The sequence below is a fragment of the Trifolium pratense genome, linkage group LG2, assembly GCF_020283565.1.
Source record: "Trifolium pratense cultivar HEN17-A07 linkage group LG2, ARS_RC_1.1, whole genome shotgun sequence".
Lineage (NCBI taxonomy): Eukaryota > Viridiplantae > Streptophyta > Magnoliopsida > Fabales > Fabaceae > Trifolium > Trifolium pratense.
Window position 1 is genome coordinate 66,132,059 of NC_060060.1, and position 24,216 is coordinate 66,156,274.

At 32.8% G+C, this 24,216-nt stretch overlaps 2 protein-coding genes, 1 non-coding gene and 1 pseudogene across 3 annotated transcripts; 1 reads left to right on the forward strand and 3 right to left on the reverse strand.

Moving 5' to 3' along the window:
• Nucleotides 1–1,918: 1,918 nt before the first annotated feature.
• Nucleotides 1,919–3,145, forward strand: LOC123905249 (annotated as a pseudogene).
• Nucleotides 3,146–3,245: 100 nt separating this feature from the next.
• LOC123911910 lies at nucleotides 3,246–3,399 on the reverse strand. The gene has a single exon (XR_006810782.1). It is a non-coding gene; the product is annotated as a U1 spliceosomal RNA (small nuclear RNA).
• Nucleotides 3,400–7,336: 3,937 nt separating this feature from the next.
• Nucleotides 7,337–11,693, reverse strand: LOC123906343 (peroxidase 51-like). The gene is made up of 4 exons (XM_045956252.1): nucleotides 10,224–11,693; nucleotides 9,933–10,133; nucleotides 9,203–9,368; nucleotides 7,337–7,854 (listed from the first exon to the last, which is right to left on the reverse strand). Exons 1-4 carry the CDS (start codon nucleotides 10,437–10,439, stop codon nucleotides 7,451–7,453), a joined length of 987 nt encoding a protein of 328 aa, XP_045812208.1. The 5' UTR covers nucleotides 10,440–11,693; the 3' UTR covers nucleotides 7,337–7,450.
• Nucleotides 11,694–18,397: 6,704 nt separating this feature from the next.
• LOC123906344 (BTB/POZ domain-containing protein SR1IP1-like) lies at nucleotides 18,398–22,300 on the reverse strand. Its single transcript, XM_045956253.1, has 5 exons — nucleotides 21,614–22,300; nucleotides 21,395–21,464; nucleotides 20,568–21,188; nucleotides 19,589–20,125; nucleotides 18,398–19,148 (listed from the first exon to the last, which is right to left on the reverse strand). Exons 1-5 carry the CDS (start codon nucleotides 21,712–21,714, stop codon nucleotides 18,552–18,554), a joined length of 1,926 nt encoding a protein of 641 aa, XP_045812209.1. The 5' UTR covers nucleotides 21,715–22,300; the 3' UTR covers nucleotides 18,398–18,551.
• Nucleotides 22,301–24,216: the final 1,916 nt, after the last annotated feature.

A 24,216-nucleotide genomic window follows, 5' to 3' on the forward strand; every position in this document is an offset into this window, starting at 1 on the left:
ACTAAGTTATTTGCTTGTTGCCATTTTTTTTACGTTGCCAACATCCTGTGTTTATTTTTTCCCTGTACTATTTTTATTTTTTTGTTTTAATGTACTTTTTTTTACAAGATACTTGTTTTTATTTTTTACCTATCCTACAACATTTTTGGATGAATACTTTTTTTTTTATATATAATAAAATAATTTTGCATTTGATTATTTCTGGAGTTTTCGGTTATTGAGTTTTCATATTTAATTGTTTATGTAGTGAATACTGAATAATTTTAAAATGTTGAGATTTTGTAAAGATGACAAGGATAAAAAAGTAAATTAATTTTAGAATCTCTCCCCTCCCCTTGTGAACCAAACACATATTTAGTAAAAATCTCTCACCTCCCCTCCCCTCCCCATCTTTTGAACCAAACATAAATATTATCCTCCCCTCCATTAAAATTCCTCCCCTTCCCTCCCCTCCCCTCCTTCTATTTCGAACCAAACAGAGCCTAACAGATGCAATTCCTCTGTATTATCACTGTTCTTTTACACGAAACTGAAAAAGCCAGATACAGCAGATCTTTGCATGGAACGGTATCCGAATTTGACTTGATAAGTATTTTTGGGGAAGTGAGTTTTTACTCTTGACTTGTCTCTAGTGTTTTTTAGTATCCTCTCCAAAAAGCTGAAATGTACTATTTTCCTCATTCTCAGAATTCTTCCCAAACTCTACTGCTAAATTCACCACAAATTGAATATTTTCTCACTGAATTATGCAGTACTCCCCTCTCTCTTTTCTCCGCTCTACATCATATTCATTCCACCCACATTTCATATTTAATACATGTTGCATTTAATTATTGTATTTTCTAAAATTATTAGTAGTTGTGTTGATGTGTTATTGTATCAATTTTCTCACTTTATTGGTGAGAAAACGTGGATCAGAATTCACTTTTGTGGGAATTTCTCACGGTAATCAATCCCCGCCATTAAATTTAGATTGGACGGTCTACAGTTGTGACGACGTAGTTACAGTAGGAAATCCATTTCTAGAAAACATTATGTACACTTTACTAACGCATAAAGATAACATTGATTATAAATATTTTTAGTATTATAAAGTTTTGTTCCTTGAGACATATATAAATGTGAGTTATAAGTCTTACATTGGTTGGAAGAGTTGATGTTGAACAACATATAAATGAAATGATTCATAAATCTAATGTTTTAGTCCAATGTGTTGATCTAACTCAGTGTGACTTCCCGTCAACAACCCAATATTGATATAAGAGTCCAGTTAATGTTTTGAGTAAAAATGTGATGTCAAAGTCATTTATGCCATTGCTCAAAGTCTAATGTGCTAATCCAACTCAATGAATAACCGAGGGTCCAGGATTTAAATTCGACTCCTACATATAGAGTGCAAATATATTTATTAAAATTGGAAATTAACAAATTATTAAATATTTTGTAAATATTTAAAAATGACTTGACATGAAATGTTTGAAAGATAGTATACAACAAAATTTTAAGATATCAGAGTGTTAACAATTTTAATTATACTATTTTTTAAAAAGGTCTTGTTAGAGCATACGATAAGAATTCAAAAGTAGAAATATTCTCAATCAATTTATAAGTATTGGTAGTGTTTTTACTCCTCTTTCATGCGATTCACGCAGACCTAATAGGCCGTTTGAGGTTGGACTGTCTAAAAATTGGATATTTTAATTTTTGTTAATGATTTAAAATATTTAACTTAAATCTAAATCGTCCGATCTTAATTCAACAATTCAATAACATCTCGAATATATGAATGTACAGATAAGCAAGGTCGGTCTATTCCACATATTTTTTTATACTCTCTCATCTATATCAATGACACAATTCACACCAACATTTCCGGTTTTCACCTTTTCATCAAACCAAACACTTCAACAAAACCAATTGCATGGAACAGTTACTCGTTCACTGTGCCAACGCAATTGAAACCAACAATGCAACACTAGCACAACAAATCCTTTGGGTCCTCAACAACACAACTCCACAAGACGGTGACTCAAATCAACGCCTAGCCGGAAGCTTTATTCGAGCTCTCATAAATCGAGCATCCAAAACCGGTAGTTGCAAAATGCTCGAAGTGGTTACAGAAACTACAAGTAGTTATAACAACCATAACAACCTCGCTATGCAAATCCACAAATTCTCTGTTATTGAATTAGCAGATTTTGTTGATTTAACACCTTGGCATCGTTTCGGTTTCACAGCAGCTAATTCTACAATTGTAGAAGCTACTAAAGGATTTTCAGTTATTCACATTGTTGATTTGAGTTTAACACATTGCATGCAGATTCCTACTTTAATCGATGCCATTGCTAATCGCGATGAGGTTCCTCCTTTAATCAAGCTCACGGTCGCGGACTTTAGGAATATGAACATTCATATGCCAATTCCACCTTTGCTTGATCTTTCTTACGACGAATTAGGTGCAAAATTGGTTAATTTTGCTAAATCAAAAAATGTGATTATGGAATTCAAAGCTGTTTCTTCAACTTATGCAGACGGATTTGCTTCATTGATCGAACATCTACGCGTGCAAGTGCAACATTATGATAAAACTCATGAAGCATTGGTAATAAACTGTCACATGATACTTCATTATATTCCTGACGAAACTCTTAATCATACGAATATGAATCCAAACTCTTCCTCGTCATTGCGATCAATGTTTCTAGAAGCTTTACGGAGTTTAGATCCAACAATTGTCATTTTAGTGGATGAAGACGCGGATTTAACATCAAATGATTTGGTTTGTAGACTAAAATCAACGTTTAATTTTCTTTGGATACCGTAAGACATTGTGGACACATTTTTACCACAAGGGAGTAAACAAAGAGAGTGGTATGAAGCAAGTATTTGTTGGAAGATTGAAAATGTGATAGCATATGAAGGGATTGAGAGAGTTGAGAGGGTTGAGCCTAAAATCAAGTGGGAACAACGAATGAGAAATGCGCATTTTCAAGGGATTTGTTTCGACGAGGATTCGATTTTAGAAGTTAAGGCTATGCTTGATGAACATGCAGTTGGATGGGGATTGAAGAAAGAAGATGAGTTTGTTGTGCTTACTTGGAAAGGGAATAATGTTATCTTTGCATCTGCTTGGTTACCTTCATGACCAATTTTCACACTATGTATGTACGTATTATTTTCTTGTGCAGGTTGTGGCTTTTCAGGTATTTTTTTTATAAATGTTTTTAACACTCATACACTTTTTTTAAGGGGCGCGCGAATGCAAACCCCCCCACAAAACAACAAATTATGATGTATGCCCCACCACTTGGGTAGACTTTAGAAAGACACCCGCAATGGAGGTCACCTTTCTAGGCATTGGACCTTCATGATCACCCATTGACCTCATACATTTATTAAACGCATTGAAATAGAAAAATATAGAGACTGGTGATACGATAGGCGTATAGAAAAAATGAGGTGTTGATATGATAGGTGTATAGAAAAAATATGGTCTAGTATAATTTTAAAGGCGAAATATCAAAATTATTATATTGAATATCTGTGATCAGGGGCGTAGCTAGGTAGAGCTGAGAGGGTTCACCTGAACCCCCTGAACTTGAAAAAATTATGTATATATCTTGTATATTTTGCACTTTGAATCCCCTAAAATTTTACCTTTGAACCCACCAAAGAAAAGAAGAAAACACAAGAGAAAGAAAATAGAGAGAAGTGAGAAGATGCAGGCCAAAAAATAAAACAGAAGAAAACAGAAACTGGGAAGAACTAACGCAGAAAAAGAACAGAAACTGCGGCAAGGAAGATGGTGCTGCTATTTAGGTTTTGTTTAAGCATATTTTGGGCTTTTTACTATATATGTCCAGCTTTTAATTTGGATGTTTTCTCTCCCCACCCCCCGTGATTCTTTTATACCCCCCAATATTCCGATTTTGCCCTTGCAAAAAACTTCGGTTCGCAGAAACCGAATTTTTTCTAGTACAAATTCAAAGTAAATTTCAGTTTTCAAGGCAAAAAAAACTTCGGTTTCTATAAACTGAAGTTTTTTGCAAGGGTAAAATTGGAAATTCAGGGGGTATAAAAGAAACACGGGGGGTGGGGAGAGAAAACATCTTTAATTTGTGTCTTCATTTTTGGGCTCTTTACTATGTGGCCCAGGGTATTTTATGTCTTTAATTGCATTAACATAAGTAAAAAACAAAGTGCAAAATTTTAAGGGTCGAAATTTTTTCTTAAAACTATCATATATTTGATTCCGGTAACAAACATAAAAGGACAATATGGCATCCAAAAAATATATATTGTTTTTATTTTTTTTGGCTCTAATGCTCTAAATTATTTTTAAAAAAAAATTATACTCCCTTTAGTCACTAATATAAGCAAAAACCACTTTTAAGGTTCATTGAAAAATTGATGTAACCAATCCTTAATATATGTCAGTTACATCAGTTTTCCCATAAACCTAAAAAATATTTTTTGCTTACAATAATAACCGAAAGTAAAGTATCTCACTAAAATAATTATATAGTTAACTAACACTTTTTCTTTGACTATTTTCCATTATAAAACTATTTCCCATTTTTATTTTTTTAAACTATATGTTAATTTAAGCCATTTTCAAAAAAAATTTCTCATTCAAAAAAATAATTGCTAACTAGAATATAAGAAAATTTTGAAGCAAATTTTTTTTTTGAAGTAAAATAGTCTGAACCCCCTGCTTCAAGTTCCTGAAGACGCCATTGTCTGTGATATCCTAGATTTTAATATGAAATCTTCGACGTGTGTTAATTTCATGTAATATTTATCATTATGACTAAAAAATAAAAAGAAGGTAAGTGATCAGAAGTCAGCATATCTTGTCCACTCACATAACTTGTACTTAAAACTTTGGCTAGGGATCACACTACTAAAAAAATTGCTACGCATAAGATTTTCAATTTGATATTTTCTCTTCCCACCCCCCGTGAATCTTTTATCCCCCTAAATTTCCAATTTTGCCCTTGAAAAAACTTCGATTCGTAGAAACCGAAGTTTTTTTTTGCCTTGAAAACAAATTTCGGTTTCTAAAAACCGAAATTTACTCTGAATTTGCACTAGAAAAAATTCAGTTTCTGCGAACCGAATTTTTCTGCAAAGGTAAAATTGGAATATTGGGGGGTATAAAAGATTCATGGGAGGGGGGAAGAGAAAACATCTTTCAATTTTACATAACCGTGTTTTCAGAACGTTTTGTACGACCTGAAGTGTTTTTCAAGTTAGAAAAATGGAATTTTCTGTTGGGGGTGGGGGGAGGAAAAACCATCTCTTTTCTTTTATCCATCATGCAATTCTTTCTTTTTACAAACGTGGGCCGAGGGCCCATGTAATCGGACAAGCTGGCTTCTCTTTAGGCCCCCATGTTTCTTTTTCACCCCTCTAGCAATAAAAAAATTCGATTTCTAGAAACCATCATCGGACAATTATTTTCTTTTATCATTATGCTTTTACTTCCATTTGGTTCGTATATTTTAGATATCCATAAGCCGCTAAGTTTGATCTAGTAGTGAAAGATTTAGTTAATATGTTAGAGACCATAAGTTCGATCTTGAGTTCCATTATAAATATAAAAAATATAAATTAGATATCCATCTTTATATTTGATGGCATGCAGTAGTGTATCTTTAAATTTAGGAACGATGGAGGGGAATAGAGTATAGATCCATGCCATGTCTGCCCTTGTATATCCGTCTCTGCTTCCATAGCCACCATTTTGTGTTATAAGAATCCAAATATTTCTCTACAATAAAGAGTCTATTTACTATTTAGCTTAGTATTAAATAGGCGAACCATGCACTTGTGAGTGAATGCTCGAAGTCAAACTAGAGAAAACCAAATTCGAAAAATTGGCCAAAAAATTAGAGGAATCATGCCTTTTATTATTTTGGTTAAATTGCACTTTTGACCCTCTATGTTTTAGAAAGTTGTGATTTTGGTCCCCTATGTTTCAAAATAGCAGTTTTGACCCCCTATGTTTACCCCCTTTTGCAAAAGGTCAATTTTGACCAAGTCAATGCTGATATGGCAAGTCACTTAATGACTCAGCTGCCACATCAGTTTTTTTTTTTATCAATTAAAAAAAAAAAGGAAAGGAAGAGTCACGTGACTTGCAAGTTTGTATGGCGATTTTCTTCAATTGTTTCATGGTGATTTCATATTCATCGAAAAGGAGGAAGATTCATCTGGCATGTATTAATTATATTCATTGTCATAGACCAATTGAGTGATGAGTTTTATTAATCCCGAGTTCCAAAAACAGTGCTACTAATTTTTCGAAACTGAAATTTCTGTTTTTAATTTTCCAATTTCTGCAATTTCTTTGGTCAAGCTATTAATTTTGGAATTTCTGTTAGTATCGCTGTTGAGAAGAAGAAGGGTGATGCAGGGACAGACGGTTATTTGTCGACGTCTCTGTGTTTCCACCTTGCCGTCACAGCCGTCCCACGCCCACCGCCTCACCGCTGTATCGCCGCCTCACCATGAAACTTCAGTTTATATTTTAGATCCAACTCAACATGTAACTTTTTTTTTCCTTTTCTTTTTATTAAGATTCATAGTTCTCAATTGCCACTGTAACTGTCAAGAAAATTGAGGGCTGGAGAAGAAGTTCAGAGATTGGAAGATGAAAGGGTGAGAAAGGAGTGGCGGGGAAGAAGAAGAGACAGCATCACCGTGTTTTTTTTTTGTTTGTTTTTTTTATTAATATATTATCCAGAAAGTATTTTTTGTTTATTTTTTTTAAATTATAAGTGAAAAATATATGACGTGGCAGCTGAGTCACTTAAGTGACTTGTCACATCAACGTTGACTTGGTCAAAATTAACCTTTTGCAAAAGGGGGTAAACATAGGGGGTCAAAACTGCTATTTTAAAACATAGGGGACCAAAATCGCACCTTTCTGAAACATAGAAGGCCAAAAGTGCAATTTAACCTATTATTTTAGGTTTGATTACAGTTTAGTTCCTCTATTTTCATTCATTCACAAAATTGATTCATCCATTTTTAAACCCTCAAATTTTGGCCTGTTCTTCAAATTTTTGGACTTAAAAATGATGGTTTGACATATTTGAAATGTGAGTTAATGATGTAGAATAATTCGTAGATAATTTACATGTTAGTAATTAAATTACAAAAATGAATAATCTTTAAAGTTGACATTGAAATTTTTTCTTCTATATTTCACAGCCCTTGATCATTTAATATTATCAAGTTATATGACACTTCATTTAAAATATGATATATCACCATTTTTTAGTTCAAAAACCTAATGGAGAGAAAGAAAAAGAATATTAAAACAGGAGACTAAAATTAAGCCATTATTTTAAGCATATACCAAGGAAATAAATGTACACCAAAAGTATTTCCCTTAAATTGTACATATGTCTTCATCCATAATATTCTAAACTTTTGATGTGAATTAAATCACAGAACAATCCGTACGAATGTTCCCATTATGTGAGTTCTTGACACCAACTCGACCCAATTTAGTCATAGCAGCAACAAAGTTAGCACGAAATATTTTGTTACTACTAGCAAAAGCATTTACTGCAGCTTTAGATCTTGAATCCGTGAAGAGTACTTGATCTGAAGTGAATAAGCCTTTTCCCTTTTGTAGATTCTTGAAATAAACATTATCAAATGCATGTGGAGTAATTGGGTCCATGTCAATTGCAACCCTAGGATCAACATTTCTAGGACACATTGATTTTAGTTCTGATGCGTAGTGTAAGTCTAATGTAGGGTCTACTCTAGTTTGTGTCTTGAAATTGTATACTCTATTGGAGAATTTGTTGCAATGTGAGAATCCAATTGTGTGTGCACCTGTAAAAGGAATGAAAGAATCAACAAAATGGATCCAAAGTATAGTATTCCTTTTTTTGCGTAAACCGGATATCCACCGCGTGTAACCGTAAAGATTAATTTTTTGAGCCGTGTAAGACTCAAATGAATGATAAATTTTTCTTAAGAATTTTAACACGGCTGCATGTCAAAATCAGGGACAAAGTATAGTAATTTTATTCCATGCTCTTTTTCAAATTTCCAATGATGATTACTTTATATTTTTTAATATATATTGGATGTGTCAAAAAATTACTATATAAATTGGATATCTTGCCGACAATCACTAGAAATACTAAATTATTTGGTATGTTACATGGAAAATGAAGATGTTCAAATTTTTTATTTTGCATTGATTAAGTTGAAAATGACTCATAAGAGGATCTTATGTACTTTTGAGTATAGTTACTTTGTAGCATACTTTTGTAGTATAATTATCCAATTAGGTCTCCAACTGAAACATATTTTAGTTCTTCATTTTTTAATTCAAAATTTTAGTTCTTTATTTCACAAGTTTCATGTTTTTTCTCCATAATTTAGTTTCAGACTTATTTTTATGATACGACATACTCATTGATTTTGTGATATTACACTTAGTGATATAACATTGTTAATTTGGACAAAAAAAAGTGGACTAGAAACTCTATCATAAACTTTTTCAGTTTCAATAATCAAATATAATTCCATTCTTCTAAAATTCATTGTTTCTGATCCAAATAAAAGAATAACACACTAACGAATATGACACATCATTAAAAATAAGCTCCAAACTAAGCTGCTTATAAATATCCTAAAACTTGTGAAATAAGACACTAAAATCTTAAATTTAGAAAGAAAAATACTAACTAATGCCGAATTCCTAAAACACTTGTTAAAGAAACTAAATATAGTAAAAATATCTTAAAATTTATATAGTCAACTTCTTACAAATGTAAAAAATATATTTTTTTCAATTTTTTTTTATTAAGAATGATAATTATTCATATATTTTCATTATCTTTTTTTTCTATACATATTTTTTTACTAGAATATTAGTTATCAACTTATCATGACCCATTTAAAAATTGAGAGAGCAAAACCATGTTTCAATTGGTAAAATAGATGATCAATTTAAACCAACATTAAACTCGAAGCTGAACATTCAATTTATTTATCTTTAAAGGTAAAATTTTAAACAATTTTTTTTAGTAATAGTATCTCTCATATGTTACTTTCAAACAATATAATGGCAATCACAGGGGAACATAGATCATGTCTAATGTTGGCACCTGTTTCAAATTATTTGACCGGCAAGCTTTAATTGAAAAGTGTAAAACATGCGGTGCTTTACCTGAAAGTGCAATCATTTCTGTTTGGGTAAGCCCGTTATGTTTAAACAAAGTATTAAGCTGGTTCAAGTTGAAACCAGGCTCAGGAAGCCTCCCATTAACATCTGAATCTTTAGATCTTAATCCATCAAATCTTCCCAATTCAACTTCATAGTAAGGTCCACCAGCCTATAAATTCAATTAAACATGCACATCAATGAGGAGACATCAAACAATTTTCGACAGCTTATCATTGTAAATAGGAATATTGTAAATTAACATGTACTTTTTAGCCAGTAAATTACCAGACAAAAAAAAAAAAAAAAAAACTTAACAACTTTACTTATCTAACTCGCATACGAGCTCTGGATTGCCATAACGTCATTACTATGAGAATAAAAGGGTTAATAAAAAAAATAAAAAATAAAATTGGGTCTATGAGACAAAATTGTCTTATTTTTTTCCTTCTCTTGATGACTAATTCTTTTTTTTTCTTTCTTTTTCACATAATAAAATTGGGTTCTCTATGCTTAGAATAATCCCATAAAAACAACTTGAATAGTAAAATGATACAAGAAAATTTGATATGCCGGAGCACAAGTTTAAATCTGCAAATTGCAGATTTAAACTTGTGCTCCGGCATATCAAATTTTCTTGTATCATTTTACTATTTGAGTTAGTGTGTGTGTATTTCGCCATTAAGCTCTTTAGAAACAAAATGAAAGATTAGAATGAATCAAGAAAGAAACAAACCAATGTGATAACATCACGGGTTGCCATAGCAAGAATATCAGCACAAGAAACTTTATTCCTGCATAGAGGAACCGCATCCACAGCTTTTTTAGCTTTGATAACAGTGTCAAATCCATCTCCAGCCAATGAAAGATTATCAGGATGATCTCTCTCTGCTCTGTTATGTGGCGTTGATGATACAAGAATAGAACCATCACAACCCTGTTTAATTGCAATATCACAAACATGCACAACATAAATTAGAAAAAGGGTTCTTACATTTTACTTGCATGCAGTTGAATTGATAGTTACCTGAACAAAGCAGTCATGGAAGAAGAGACGAAGAGTGGCAGGAACAGTTGTAAATGTTTGATGAAATTTCTTTTTGACAGCTTCTCTGACAATGTTTTCAACATTAGGACAGGAATTCTTGTAGTGGTGATGACTTAGTTGAGCATAAGTAGGACATGAATGAAGACAGAGAGTTAAGAAAAGTAACGAAACAAGTAAGAGATTAACCTGAGCCATTTGATGTTTTTTGCAGAGGTAAAGGGTAAAGGAGGAGTATATAAAATGGAGTGTGAGAGTGAATCAGGGAAACAGATTTCATGCTATAACTACCTTAACAGTACCAACCATCCGATATTAATGAATGGTTCAGATGATTTTGATGCATGTGTATTGTAAGCCGTCCGATGTGAAATCAATGAATGAGATTGATTACAGCGTGTTATTTTGTTCTTTTAGAACGGCAGCAAATTCTGGTCTGTGAATTAGTATATGCTTTAATTGTAAAAGTATGTATGAGAAGATTGGTCAAAATGTTACTATATGGATTGTGAATTTTGTCGGGGTCACGAGCAAGTTGGATTTAGAATCTTTTAAACTAATTTTACAGCAAGAAAGTGAATTTTGAGTAATAATAGAAGAATGATAATACATATTTGAAAGGGACACTATTACTATTAGAAAAATAAAAATGGGGCACTAGTAATTGATGGCTTTAGTGAAGAGTTGTCACGATTATGGTGGGTACTTCGTGTGTTTTTTGTGGTTAAATGCCGGAGTTGAGCGATTTTTCTTTTTCCGGGTCAAATAGTTTCGTAGCTAAAAAATTCACCTTAAAATAAATATAAGTATGAGCGATTATTTATTTGTCACCTGTGTTTTTGCTTCTCAAGTTTGGTATTTTATTTTAAGGTGGTTAGGGTGAGTTGTAGTATTACCACAAAATGTGAGTAGTTTGTTTGCTAGCTTTGAGGCTCGATGGGGTGGGGGTAATTATGGTTAGATTAGGCTTGATTACGGTTTGACATTTCGTTGCGCAATCTATGAGGAAGTTTCAAAGTGGTGTTTTTCTTGAAAATACTGTCTCAGATGAGTAATTGGTGGATCGGATAAAGATCTCATGGAAATGATTTTTTGGTAAGTCACTTGGATCATCCTTCCCTTTTGTTCTATGCGTGGTGGGTGAAATTTATCATTTGTTGGGGCCGATAGAGATTTGAGGAGGAGACGACCATATTTGGTTGTGGCTTAGAAACTGCATTCGTTATGTTATGGGGTTCCCTCTCTTGTGAAGTTCTCCTATCTGTCCACGTTGGGTGTACATGAGGTTTCTGCCGGTTTCCTGAGCTTATTTGGTTTGGTGTTTCTTCTCTTAGTTTTTCTTTTTGGTGTGTTTTGCTCTTTATTGTTTTCGAGTACGTCTTATACTGTTTTGAAACTCTGTGTAACCCAAAAACTTAACAATTACTTAAATTTATGAATTTTCTCACTAATATTATCTTATATAATGTTTAACATTCAATTTTTCATTCATTGTAAAAATCTTATTCACGTTTAAAATACACACCAATCGAGGTCAAGTTCATTTAATATTCATAACAACCTACAAAGGTCAACTTAAAAAATAAAAAAGTTATGTTACATATCTAACAATAATCTTATACAATGTTCAATATACAATTTTTCATTCTCTTATTCAGATTTAAAATGTTTCTCAGTATATACAACAAGCTGCTCTTAGTTTTGTCCAAATTAAAATGTTTTGCATTAGGACCCGATGGAGGGACCTAGTACCAATCCAGATTTCACAATTTCCAAAAGTTTGTGGAGCAAAGTAACAATAAAAATATCAAATTAAGTTTGTGGAGCAAAGTAGTAATAAAATACTAAAACTAACATCTTGCACAACATGAATGTGGAGTAGCATGCACGTTAAACATACTTTAATTTCCTGACCTCTCTAGGTAGGTAGTTTGGTTGCAAGACAGATTCTCCTATTTGTTACACCTCTTTTGTCTTTATCTCTTTTTTTTAGTCACATATTTGTCCTATGATATTTTCACTTGCTTGAAAGAGTTTAAAAAATAATGTGAAGTTGGTTAAAAGTCAAAATAATTATTTACTCAACTGGATTAATCACAATTTATCGAAATATCATCATTGTAAATTGCGGTATCATAAACTACAATTTAAATAAATACAGTACACATTTAAAAACGAGTTACCAAAACTATTTTGATGTGTTTGTTAACAAAATAATATTTGTGATGGCTGATGAAAAAGTAGAAAATAATTTGATTCATGGGCATTTTTTAAATATTCCATCTGTGACAAAATATAAGAAATTTCTTTTAAAATATAATTTTTAACAAATTAACTTATATTTTCCACGTGTAATATTATGTCTGTATATGTGTAAGTAGATAAAAAGGAAAGAATCTGGACTTACAAATCAATTATCAAGAATTATATGTCCTTATGTGAAAGTTGGTGGCCCGAGTTTAGTTTGGCTGTGTCTTAGTAACTCTGATCAGACAACCACTAAAATTCTATGTACTGCAATATTATTGTTTGGTTAGGGAATAGGGTTCTTCTGTTTTTAGCTTTTTCTACTATATTGTGGAGCCACTGTACTGTCGGTAGGGAATCGGAAGCATGTGATGATGAAGAGCACGTTTAACAAATAATTCATTTCACAAGTTTTTTTTGTGTATTGTTAAAAGTTCCACATCGGTCGAGAGATGGCTTGACTAAGTGTTTATATACTATAAACGATTATCATCTTACAAGTCGGTTTTGTAAGGTTGAGTTAGACACAATACTCATTTCTAAGATGTATATGTAATTATTAATGTTTATTTGGTATTTATATATACAAAGATGATTTTATAGAGTAACTCCAATGATATGTTCTTAACTTTCTTCTAGTAGGCTCTAAGATGCCATGTAAGAATAAAAGTTTGTGTTCTTGATTACTTATTTCTAATGAACCCTACAATATGGTAGAATCCAATTTGTTTTCCTGGCAGCCACTATGAGTGTACTTCAAGTTTATCACTTTAGGTCTATTCTCCACCTTGTCCCCCATGACCTAGTCTTATGTGGTCTCAATAACCATTGTATATTAGAAACACGTCTCTCTTTTCAATAGCTTAACTATCGAATTTATAACCAACAAAAAAATGGCACATTATACTTATAAAAATTGAAGAAATATAATTGAAGGTCCTAGTTAGAAACTTGGAATATCACAAGGTTTATAAATGTGTGTTACATTTCAAAATTAACACATGTTAATAACAATTAAACAGCTAGCTCGTAGAAATGCAATATTATAAAAGGTACATAACATTTTGCATATTCATTTATCCATAAAGTCAAAATCTAACCTCAAGTACCTCACACTACCGATCGTTAGTTGGTAAGTGGTGATTGACATTGAATTTGATAGAAAAGACTACAGTTTGATTCTCCGTAATTACAATCAAGCGAGGGCTGAAACCACTTACTGCCAAATTAAGCGGTCTATTGGACCGGATACTGATGGTGGTGAAAAAAAAATTCATACTCCAATGTATAAATAATACACCTAATGCAGCGGTGAAAAATCAAAACCAAAATATAAACAAAATAAAATATAATTGTTATTTAGTATTTAGATCTCAGCAAAATCCAAAGCACAATCATTGTGAACAAATATGTATGAAGATGAATTACATTACCAAGATTAGAGAAACACATTAAATCTAAGCAAAATCAGCATAAACACAATATGAATTGAGAAAAAACATTATTGATATTAAGATGAAGATTCTGCAAATAATGTGGTGAAATATATTGATCAATAAGATGAGAATTGAGCGATGAATGAAGTTACGAAGGTTTTTGCATTTTATGAAATGGTGAATGATGTTTTCGGTGAGTCGGAAAGTGGAGATAATTTGTGCTCCGATCAGAGAGAGTTTCAAAGCTTACTCTGTGTGGTGCACAAATTCTCTCAAGTACATGTGCACAAATTCACACAACTCTAATTTCAAACGGAACCTTAACTCAGTTCTACAAAATTGACTTATAAAATAGTAAAAATTGTCCGTATTTATAAACTTATCTAGTCAACTGACACCGAGACTTCTTATATATTAATTATAGTCTTTTTCAAAATAAAAATATTGTACGATTATAGCAATGTAGCTTTGCCTATCTACGAACTGTGTGATTTCTTATCATAAAACCATTTGTATGTGGTGTCTATTCTTTTTAACCGTCTGGGCATTTCACAAGGGCATGATTAACCTAATGATGATTTAAAACTGTTGGTGATAGCGAACCCAAAACATTTGCACATGGTGATCCAAATATAAAGCAAAAAAAAAAATAAAAAGATATCCCATTATAGATAGAAAATTAAATATGCAAGTACAAGTAAATGCTATCCAAACGAATTAGATTTTATCTATCCCATCCATTCCCTGAATTGTCTCGTTCATTTGGTTAATGCGATGCGATTCAATATGCAATTCAAAATTCTAATACTATGGCTCACTATGGCACTTATATTCATGATTATTGGTTGTTGATTAACCAATTGTTGTCTATGACTTTTCAATTCCTCATCCTTTTCTTCTCTCAAACACGACAGCTTGAGCTTGAGTGTGAGTTTAGTCATTCGTTTGGTGTCTAGCTAGCACTTTTTCAAGTGTGTGGGGGCAATCTTTGCCCTTAATTTCGGAGCCTTTTTAGCTTTTAACACCCATGTTGGGTTCTTAAACTAGAGGCCCAATTGTGAAATCACATTTCTATTATGAATCCAAGACCTGTACAATGTTTTTTTTTTAATTGCTATTTAGCCCCCCAAAAATCTAAAAATGCTCTCAATTTGGACCCAGTTTATTTTGTAATATACAATCCGAAATGTCCTTTAATTTCATAACCTCATTTGGTTCTGTCACATTGAGGGTGGCACTACGAAACTAAGCTAGATAACTCTTTAGGAATTCAGTTGGACATTGTACAAGTTTGTTACTAAGAAAGGATTCAATGTTTTCTCTCCCAAGCCCCCTCAATTCTTTTCTACCTCCTGAATTTTCGTTTTTGCCCTTGGGGTACTGCGGTTTATACGAACCGAAATAAGCTGACATGCTGATAAATTTCGGTAACCACTTACCGAAATCTGGGACATTTCGGTTCGCAGGTACCGAAACAATTATTTCGGTAAAATTCTACCGAAAATGGCCTAATTCCAGCGACCAACGTACCGAAATCTATGACATTTCGGTTCGCAGATACCGAACAAGCTGACGTTCGTTTTTTGTGTACCGAAAACGCTAATGTTCGGTTTGCAGTTACCGAAATGGTCTAATATTTGGCTTCGGTGAATACGAACCGAAGTTTTTTGGCAAAAATGTTTCAAACCGCAAGGGGCAAACTTGGATTTTTGGGGGGTAGAAAAGAATTGAGGGGGGTTGGGAGAGAAACCATCAAAGGATTCTCATTGTTCGCTAAAAATGGGCCGCAAAACAAATTGCAAGGTTTTCAAAACTCTTAACTAACCTATTAGATGGACCTGAAATACACTTATGAACTACATCTTTTTGAGTCCCAACAAAAATATTATAGCTCAGCACACCGTCAACTCCACTTATTAACATCTTTGTTTCATCATAAGACTTTAACGATCACCATATTCCATCATAAGAATCAATGGTAGGTTCACAAAAGTGACGACAGATAGTCACTCCTAGAATTTCTTCTGAGAAAGATTGAAAAATCTTAGGCATCATCCTAATGGTTTTCGCTTCAGTGACACTGTTTTCTAAGAGATCGGTTTGTTGCCTCAACTCTTTCTCCCTAGCCTCCATTTATTGCATGGGCTCGCTCTCATGTTACTCTAGTTGACGCTAATGTACCTCGTTTCGTTATTGTTGCTCTAAATTTTGCTTCACACACTATTGCCAACAACTGAGCTAGTTGTAGGTTGGAGTCATCGTCCAACACAGAGTCATGCGGGGTGGGAGTTGCTCTGCAACATACTAGAGTGATGAGTTGATTGAAAATGGAGCTAGGCTGTTGGAAATGTTTACCGTAGTTCTATGGTGGACTCTAATGTTCATATACGTCAACACAAGATAGTTATAACAGGTGAACTGCTTTCTGAAATATCTTAAGAGAAATTCCAAAATCACTCTAAAAGTAACTAAGATTAAATATGTTGTTTGCCCTAAAAAGAACTGATCTTTTTTACTTCATAAATGTCTCCTTCTATAGTGCCTCTCTTCTTGACCTAATTGCTCTAGAAACTTGTATCTACACTATAAATACAATTTTGGACAATAACATTGTTGCCCAAATAACATTTCCATTAAAAATAATATGAGTTAGTTTATTCACGGTCACGTAACATTGAGCTGTTCACGTGAAACTTGAAACTACCATTTACACTTGATTAAATCACTTGATTAGGCTCATAGTCCCCACTAGATCTGAAAATTCAGCCTTCAATAAAGCAACTTTGCATAACATTAATCTTTTTATATTATGACAAAATTATCCTTAATGATTAGTTATAGTTCTATGAGTGAGTCGTTTCTCATAGCGTCTCGATCAAACTTTATTTTCCACCCATTATTGATGAACCAATGAGCCAACAAGAAGAAGCTGGAATATTGGCTGTATAGACCACCCCACAGGCCACATCAGATTCTCCCAAATTTAAACAACTTTTTAAGGTTTGTCCCAAAAGCTGTAAAAGACTTGCTACATTTCCATACCTTTAGAATGTTCATGAATTGAAACCAAAACATGATCACTTTTCTTTTCACTTATGATATTAGGCTCTAGACATTGACACAGACATTGCAAGCCTGTCACTTGAGCTATTATTACCTTTCCTAAAGCTTTTCATCACAAAGAACTTAATAATTTTACATGGAACCCACCATATATAGATTTTTCAATATATATTGTCAATCTAAATTAAAATTTAGGATAAAAGTTTTTAAAATAATATAATGATAATTAACATGCGAATTTGGTTATTAATTAAATTAATTAGATAATAGTAGTAAAACTAAAATAAATATAATTTTAAGGGATTTAGATTTGTTTGGTTGTATAAAGTGGGTTATGAAGATTAATGATTCATATATTTGTTGGGTTTTCTAAGGATTTAGATTTGCTACGGTAGTAGTATCACAAAATTATACACAGTAATTAATCTCGGTCATTGATTTAAGATCAAACGGTGAACATCATATATGTATTAAAACAATCACAACCATTTATTCACATCGGACGGTTGAGACTGTAAATGCATTGCCGCAGTTACAGTAGAGAATCTGTTTCCATTGTCTAGGGGCCTTAGGCAAGCAAGCTATCTCATCATCTGATGCTTGGGCCGCCCTTGGACCCCAGTCCGCTGTTACCTTATTTTGGATTCTTAGATGATTTTATGGTCTCTCTATCTTTAGCAAGACTTGAAGTCGATATGACAAGCAACTTGACCCACCTAATTTTTTTAATCTCAATTTCTCAAATGTGCTCTAGGTCACATATACTCATATTCACACTCACACTTAGTCCTTGTTTCAATAATTTTTGTTTACTTCTATCTTTTACAAATGATTGTGATTCGTAGCTATGATCATTTGAAATGCAGGACATATATAATTGTACTCCAATTGATCATAAGTACAATGATAATATACTTCTACACAATTATATGACCAATATCATATATGTAGAGGGTTTCATTTGTAGATCAAAAGCATAACGATGTTTAGTTGATCGTCAGAATGCTTGTAGGTACACCACCCTACTTAGACGACCTTACTTAAATATGATTTGCTGTATAGGATTGTACTAACTTATCCTTGATTTATAAGGAGACTGAAACATAAATCCGAAAAGTAACCCTACTTAGACTTATAATTGATCACTAGACTTGAAACAAGTGTGAGCAATTCACCTCAACGATTCCGAAGTATTTGAAGAGGATCTTACAATTATCGCTACTACATTGAGCTTGAATAAATATTGGAGACGAATCAAATTTAAAGGAAAATATTTGTGTAATCGTCATCGCCTTCATCATTTGGTCATATTGTTCAAATTGGTTACCTAACACATTAACTCACATAAATTTAGTTTGAACCTCTCTCAGTCGAGGATACACAATATGATTTATGTTTATCACCAACAAATTAATCGAACTGAAGAATTATTTTATTTTTCACCACCACCCTTTACAATATGGTTCTGATCACTTTAAACATCCTGAGGACATAATTTACATAGAATCACACAAATGAAGCAAAAAACTACGAAAATAGTACTCCTGTATTTATTTTCATGATCTCAGGATATGGAATGGCGTCGATTCTTGCTTGGTTTTGTGCGACTTTTAGTAAAAGGTGCAACAATACCATCAACGCGTGGAAAAGGAGAAAGCTTCCCAAGTTTTTTAGAAACCGAACTTATAAATGATCTTCGAGGCAAAGGAGGTTTATCAGCAGAATAAGATTGAGATGGTGAAGCATTTGCAATAGGACTATTAACCGTTGATACAGCCGTTGATTTAACTGTCGAACTTACAGCCGTTGATTTAACTGTCGAACTTTCAATCTCTTTTAGTTTCATTTTCAACTTCACTACCTCTAATTTGAGGTCTTGATTTTCTCTTCGTAAGTTTGTGAGTTCATTTGAAACCGGATTAAATTGAATATCACCTGAATACACATTTAGTTTGGCTTGATTAGAAGGAGATTCACCACTTTCAGTGCCGTTCATTGCATCGCGAAGTCTTTGCTGTTCGTAATAGAGAACTTGAACTACCATTTGGACTGGTAACCGGTCATTTTGAGCAGCGTGCGCACATGCTTCTCGTGATAATCTTTGACAGTCCATTACACTGCAAACTTTCTTTCTTTCCATGTCACTTAAATTCGGATGAGCCTGAAAATTGTCAATTCTAACTGACTCAGCAAGTAATTAAAGAATTCAATATCAAAATAGCAACATAGTTAGTTAAATCACTCATTTTGATTACATGTACCACTATAATAACACATGTTTGGATTGACGGTGAGTTCAGCAAAATCATCCACACCGTGGTTTTACATGCTCTAAAGTGTAACTTTTGATTAATAAAATGTGAAGAATTAAGTATCTGAGTACACTCAACATTACTATAGTGACGAATGTCAATCGTTTAATAAAGATCTTCAGCTCATATTTTGTGTTGTATTATTTAAAATCAATTTAATGATCGGAAAACACAAGTGATCCGGTCTTCATTCAATGGTCAAGATTCGCAATTGTTTTAACTCTTAATCACAGGTAATATATTTTCAAGACATAATTTAATTAGGTCTAGAAATGACTGCAATCTTTACCTTTAAATAAATGTCTAAGGCTCTATACATCCCATCTTCTGTAGGCTTTGATTGTTCAGGAATCAATTCAGCTAAACTGATGAACTTTGCAACGGATAAATTCCGATCGGTAGATATTTCAGCAAGATAGTTTTCCATTAACTTTCCAACCCGTTCAACATCACTTTGTGGAGGAGAAAAGTATTCATCATCACCCTTGATGACAAAATGGTTTCCAATTTGAAATTCTAAGTAATGACTCATGATCCTCTGAACTGTATCCACATCAAACAACGTGTCGCCGGTAAATGAATATGAAGGAATGAGAAGATCATCTAAAACAGCTTGTCCTAATTGCGTTGCCATTCGTTTCTCCAAATCAAGCCTGCAAGCAACTGTTGTATCGAGATATATTGCTGCTCGAATCAGCATAGATAGAAAGCTTACTGACATTGCATTCCTTTCTTTTGGTAATAGGCCTACTATTGTCTCTAAAATTACCCTCTTTTCATGCTCTTGTCTTGGTTCAATCTTCTTCCTTCCCTTTCCGAATATATCCTACTCCTCAAGAAAAAAGAGAGCGAAAAAAGAATTAACAATTGAATCTATAAATACTAGTAGAAATTCAATTCATTTCTCAAAAGAAATAAAAAGCTTTGTTATGCAGCTTTTGAGTGTAGCAAGGAATAACAGCATTTTAGAAAAAAAAAAAAAAAAAAAGAAATGTGTATTTTCTATACTCAAAATCACAGTAATTGAACTCTTCATTTCTTTTGCGAACGAGGGAATTTCTACCAATGAAGCACTGACATAGATACGAACATCATCACAACATTCACACTAACACATTAGAAAATGTTTAAATGTTATTAATTATATGTGTCAGTGTTAGTATCCGACAACAGACACAACTTCAATCTGTTGTGTCAGTGCTACATAGATCTCTACTCTAAAAAAGCGTTTTTTATAGCATTTCTATCTTTTTAGTGAGGGATCTCACCAAACCTCGTAGAGATTTCTGCGCATAGAGCATTAGAATAGGACCAATAGCAAACTGTTTAAACCCTCTAGCCATCATTGCTATAAGAACTCTTTGGAAAATATCGATTCTAAGAACAGTAAGATCTTCAGCCCACCAATCAACAACTGGTCTTTGTTGAGACGATAAAGAAGACGACATCACTCCCTCAGAACCACTATCACTTCTTCCAGATGAACACAATTGACTTTCCTTACAAGCAATATAAGCAATTGCATCAATGCATTTGCTCACCAGTTTCGCTTTCTCTGCTATTGGAAGAAGACTTTCCGAAATATGTAAAATCGAAACAGAACCTGCAATGGTTTTTAATGCTACATCATTCAAATATGCATCAGTTCTTCCTACCAAGTTTCCAACTGCATAATCCTCAGTCATCTCAAGAAATTCGGCCACACAACGTAGCATAGCGATGTTTTCAACATTTATCTCAAAGTTTATCCCGTAGCAGAATTTCGCTGCTAGTTCAAATGCTTCTGCTCCACCAGGAATATCATCGGAGAGGTCAATGAAGCACACATCGGCATCATTAGATTCTGAAACGAGTTTCCTAATGTATCCACACTTGGAGACTAATGGAAACTGCAACAAATTTAATTCATGTCAGTTGTAAAAAAAATTTACACCGTCAATTAATTATAATATATGTAAAAGAATTCACTATAAATAGATGAGAAACATGACAATTTTCTACACTTTTGTTTCCATATATATATATAAACAATTGGTTGACATGTAAAAACTAACTAGAATAAGAAATCATCACTCTTCACAAAAGGAGTCACTACCTTATGTAAAGTAAAGGAAGATTCTCCAATTTGGATATTGACATCACTAGGAATCTCTTGAGAAAAAATCCTATAATTAAGCAATACAAAACTCAATGGTTTTAGTCATTAAATCAAACAAAAGGTAGCAAACAATAATAATACAAGAAATTAAAACCATTTTATTTAAGTACATTTGACATATATAAAATCCAATAAAACATTATGAAAAACATATACCAATCACTTGTTCTTTTCATGGCACTAGAAAGAAGCTCTTGCTTCTTCAAAGACAAGTCACTAGCAGAAGTTGTAGTTTTCACTTGACCACGATCCACCATGGCAAGGACAGAATTTTTTTTTAGCTCACTATAAATGAAGCAACAAAAAGAAAAGAAAAAGCTTAATGAGTCAGTTATAGTATGGACTCAAGGAGCTTTTATATTTGAAGATTTCTTTTACATTTTCTTCATTTTATTTTTTACAAATAAGAACACATTAATCAAGTCTTAAATGCTAGCTAAATTGAATATTGTTTTCGGGAATAATGAGGATAGAGTACTTAGAATTTGAACCTCAAATCAAATAAATTTTTAAACAATGTTAATCCAAAAAATGTTGGACCTTGTGAATTTACCAAATAAGGTATTGTTATCATGAAGGAAAGTAACTATATGGAGGGTAGAGGAAGGAATGTGAGTGGCATTATGGACATTATGAAATAAGATGAAGGGCATAATATAAGAATGGAGATGTAGTTTATTGTGTGTGGTGTGTGCTTAGGGAGTTTGAGTGGAGAGGATGAGATTGTTGTATGTTGATTGGCTTCTAATGTTGTTTGTTTCCACATGGAAAGTAGTTTCTTTCTTTAGTTACACCCTCACTAGTCTCTATCCTTATATCCTATAATCAAAAAATAAAATCCTTAAATAAATATAATTTTATCTTCAAGAATACACTAATATATAGTTATATATTCAATAATAGTCAATACACATTGTTTGAATTTTCACATATACATTTTTCTCCTTTATTTCTTGAAATCTAAACAAATGTAACACTGCTATTTTTCCTCCCAACTATTATTAATTTATCAATTTAGTCTTTCATATCCTTTAAATATAATATGGTTCAAAGACTATTTTGACAGATTAAAATTAATTTTAGCATATTTTCATAGTTTAGAGATCAAATGAAAAGAGATTGATATGTTTGGTGAATTTAACTCAATTGGCATGACATTGCATTATATATGTAGATGGTCGGGATTCGAATCCCGATCATCCTACTTATCCACCTTAAGGATGAAATTTCTAGCCACTAAACTATTTGACAAAAAAAAAAAAAAAATGATATTTCTTAGATCAAATTGATGGTTTATTTGTAAAAATAAAATATAGTCAATAAGTATTTTAATTCTTGAAATCTTAAAGATCGGTCAATTTAATCTTTAAAAAATTGAGAAAACAATTGATACCTTTTTAATTCAAGGGACTTGGATTGCTATTTGGCATGTTTAAGAGTTTCAATTTCAAAGAATAAAGTGCCTATATATACTCCATCTATGTTGGGCCATGAGTGGTCGAGTGGATCAAGAGATACACTTATACCGTCGTTCTTCAATGGATCATAAGAGGTTGGAGGATCATTCGCATTAAACACTACATATTTATCACAAAACCTTAAATCAATAGTTTTATAAATCATCTACTCATCTCTCCGTATGTTTTTCAACCTTACCTTCTTAATCAATGTGAGATTTCTGACCTTACCTTACTCCACAACAAATCCACACATATTGATAAATGTTTTGGAATAGACTTTTGTGTTGGGTCAAGCCAATGTCACATTTCATGGTCCAATGCATCATTTATTGGCCTATATAAATACCACATTATAACCTCAGAAGGTATGTATTATTCTAGCTTTTGTCTCCACCTCAAACTTAAACTGAGTTGGGCGTCAGAGTGTTTTATGCAGATACCCCTTTTTTTGCATCGTTGATCATCTCCACACTCGAATTTCAACCTCTAAATCGAAACATTTCTTCCACCAATCCATCACCGTGAATTCTCTAACCTCTTTTTTATCCTTTAGTCTAAGTTCTGTCCAGAACAATAAACATGCTAATTAAGATTACTCTGGTTGACAAATAAAAAGACTTCTCACAAAATATTACTAGTTTTAGTTCTGACTCATCCTTAGCTAAAAGTGTTGTACAGTGTTGGGTCCCTACAAACAACAATGCTTCTATTTTCAAACAGGGTTGGCTACTATTTCTTTGTTTACATACACTATGTGCTAATTTCCATATATGCTTGCGGATGGTAGATGCCATTTGCAATAATTGGTGATCCCAGTAATAATGAACACCTTGCTCTAGTACACATCAGAGACATGGTTTAGGTGCGTGTTTTCACATCATGCACGATAAGGGTCCCCTTAGTGCAGACTAATCATAGATAGATACACATATGGTTTATATCAATTCATTCAAAATCCGAATCCTCTTAGTGCAGTCGATTCATATATAAGATGGATTTTCCTGTCTGATGGTTACATTGTTTGATTTGATATTTCAAAATCCGAATTATGTGGTACGTAAATTGTTCTTATATGTGTATTGGTCTTCATCATCCATTAATAAGAGGATGCCCCATAGCAACATTGCTGCTACTTACGTTTTTAATCAATACTATATCCATGCCCAGTCGACTCATAACATTTGTCAACCACTTTCTAACAAATCAGTGAGATCATTTAGTACTCCTATTGATTACTGTGACTTGATTCTGAATGCATGGCTAAAAATGATCAAGATTATTATCAAACTCTATACCAGT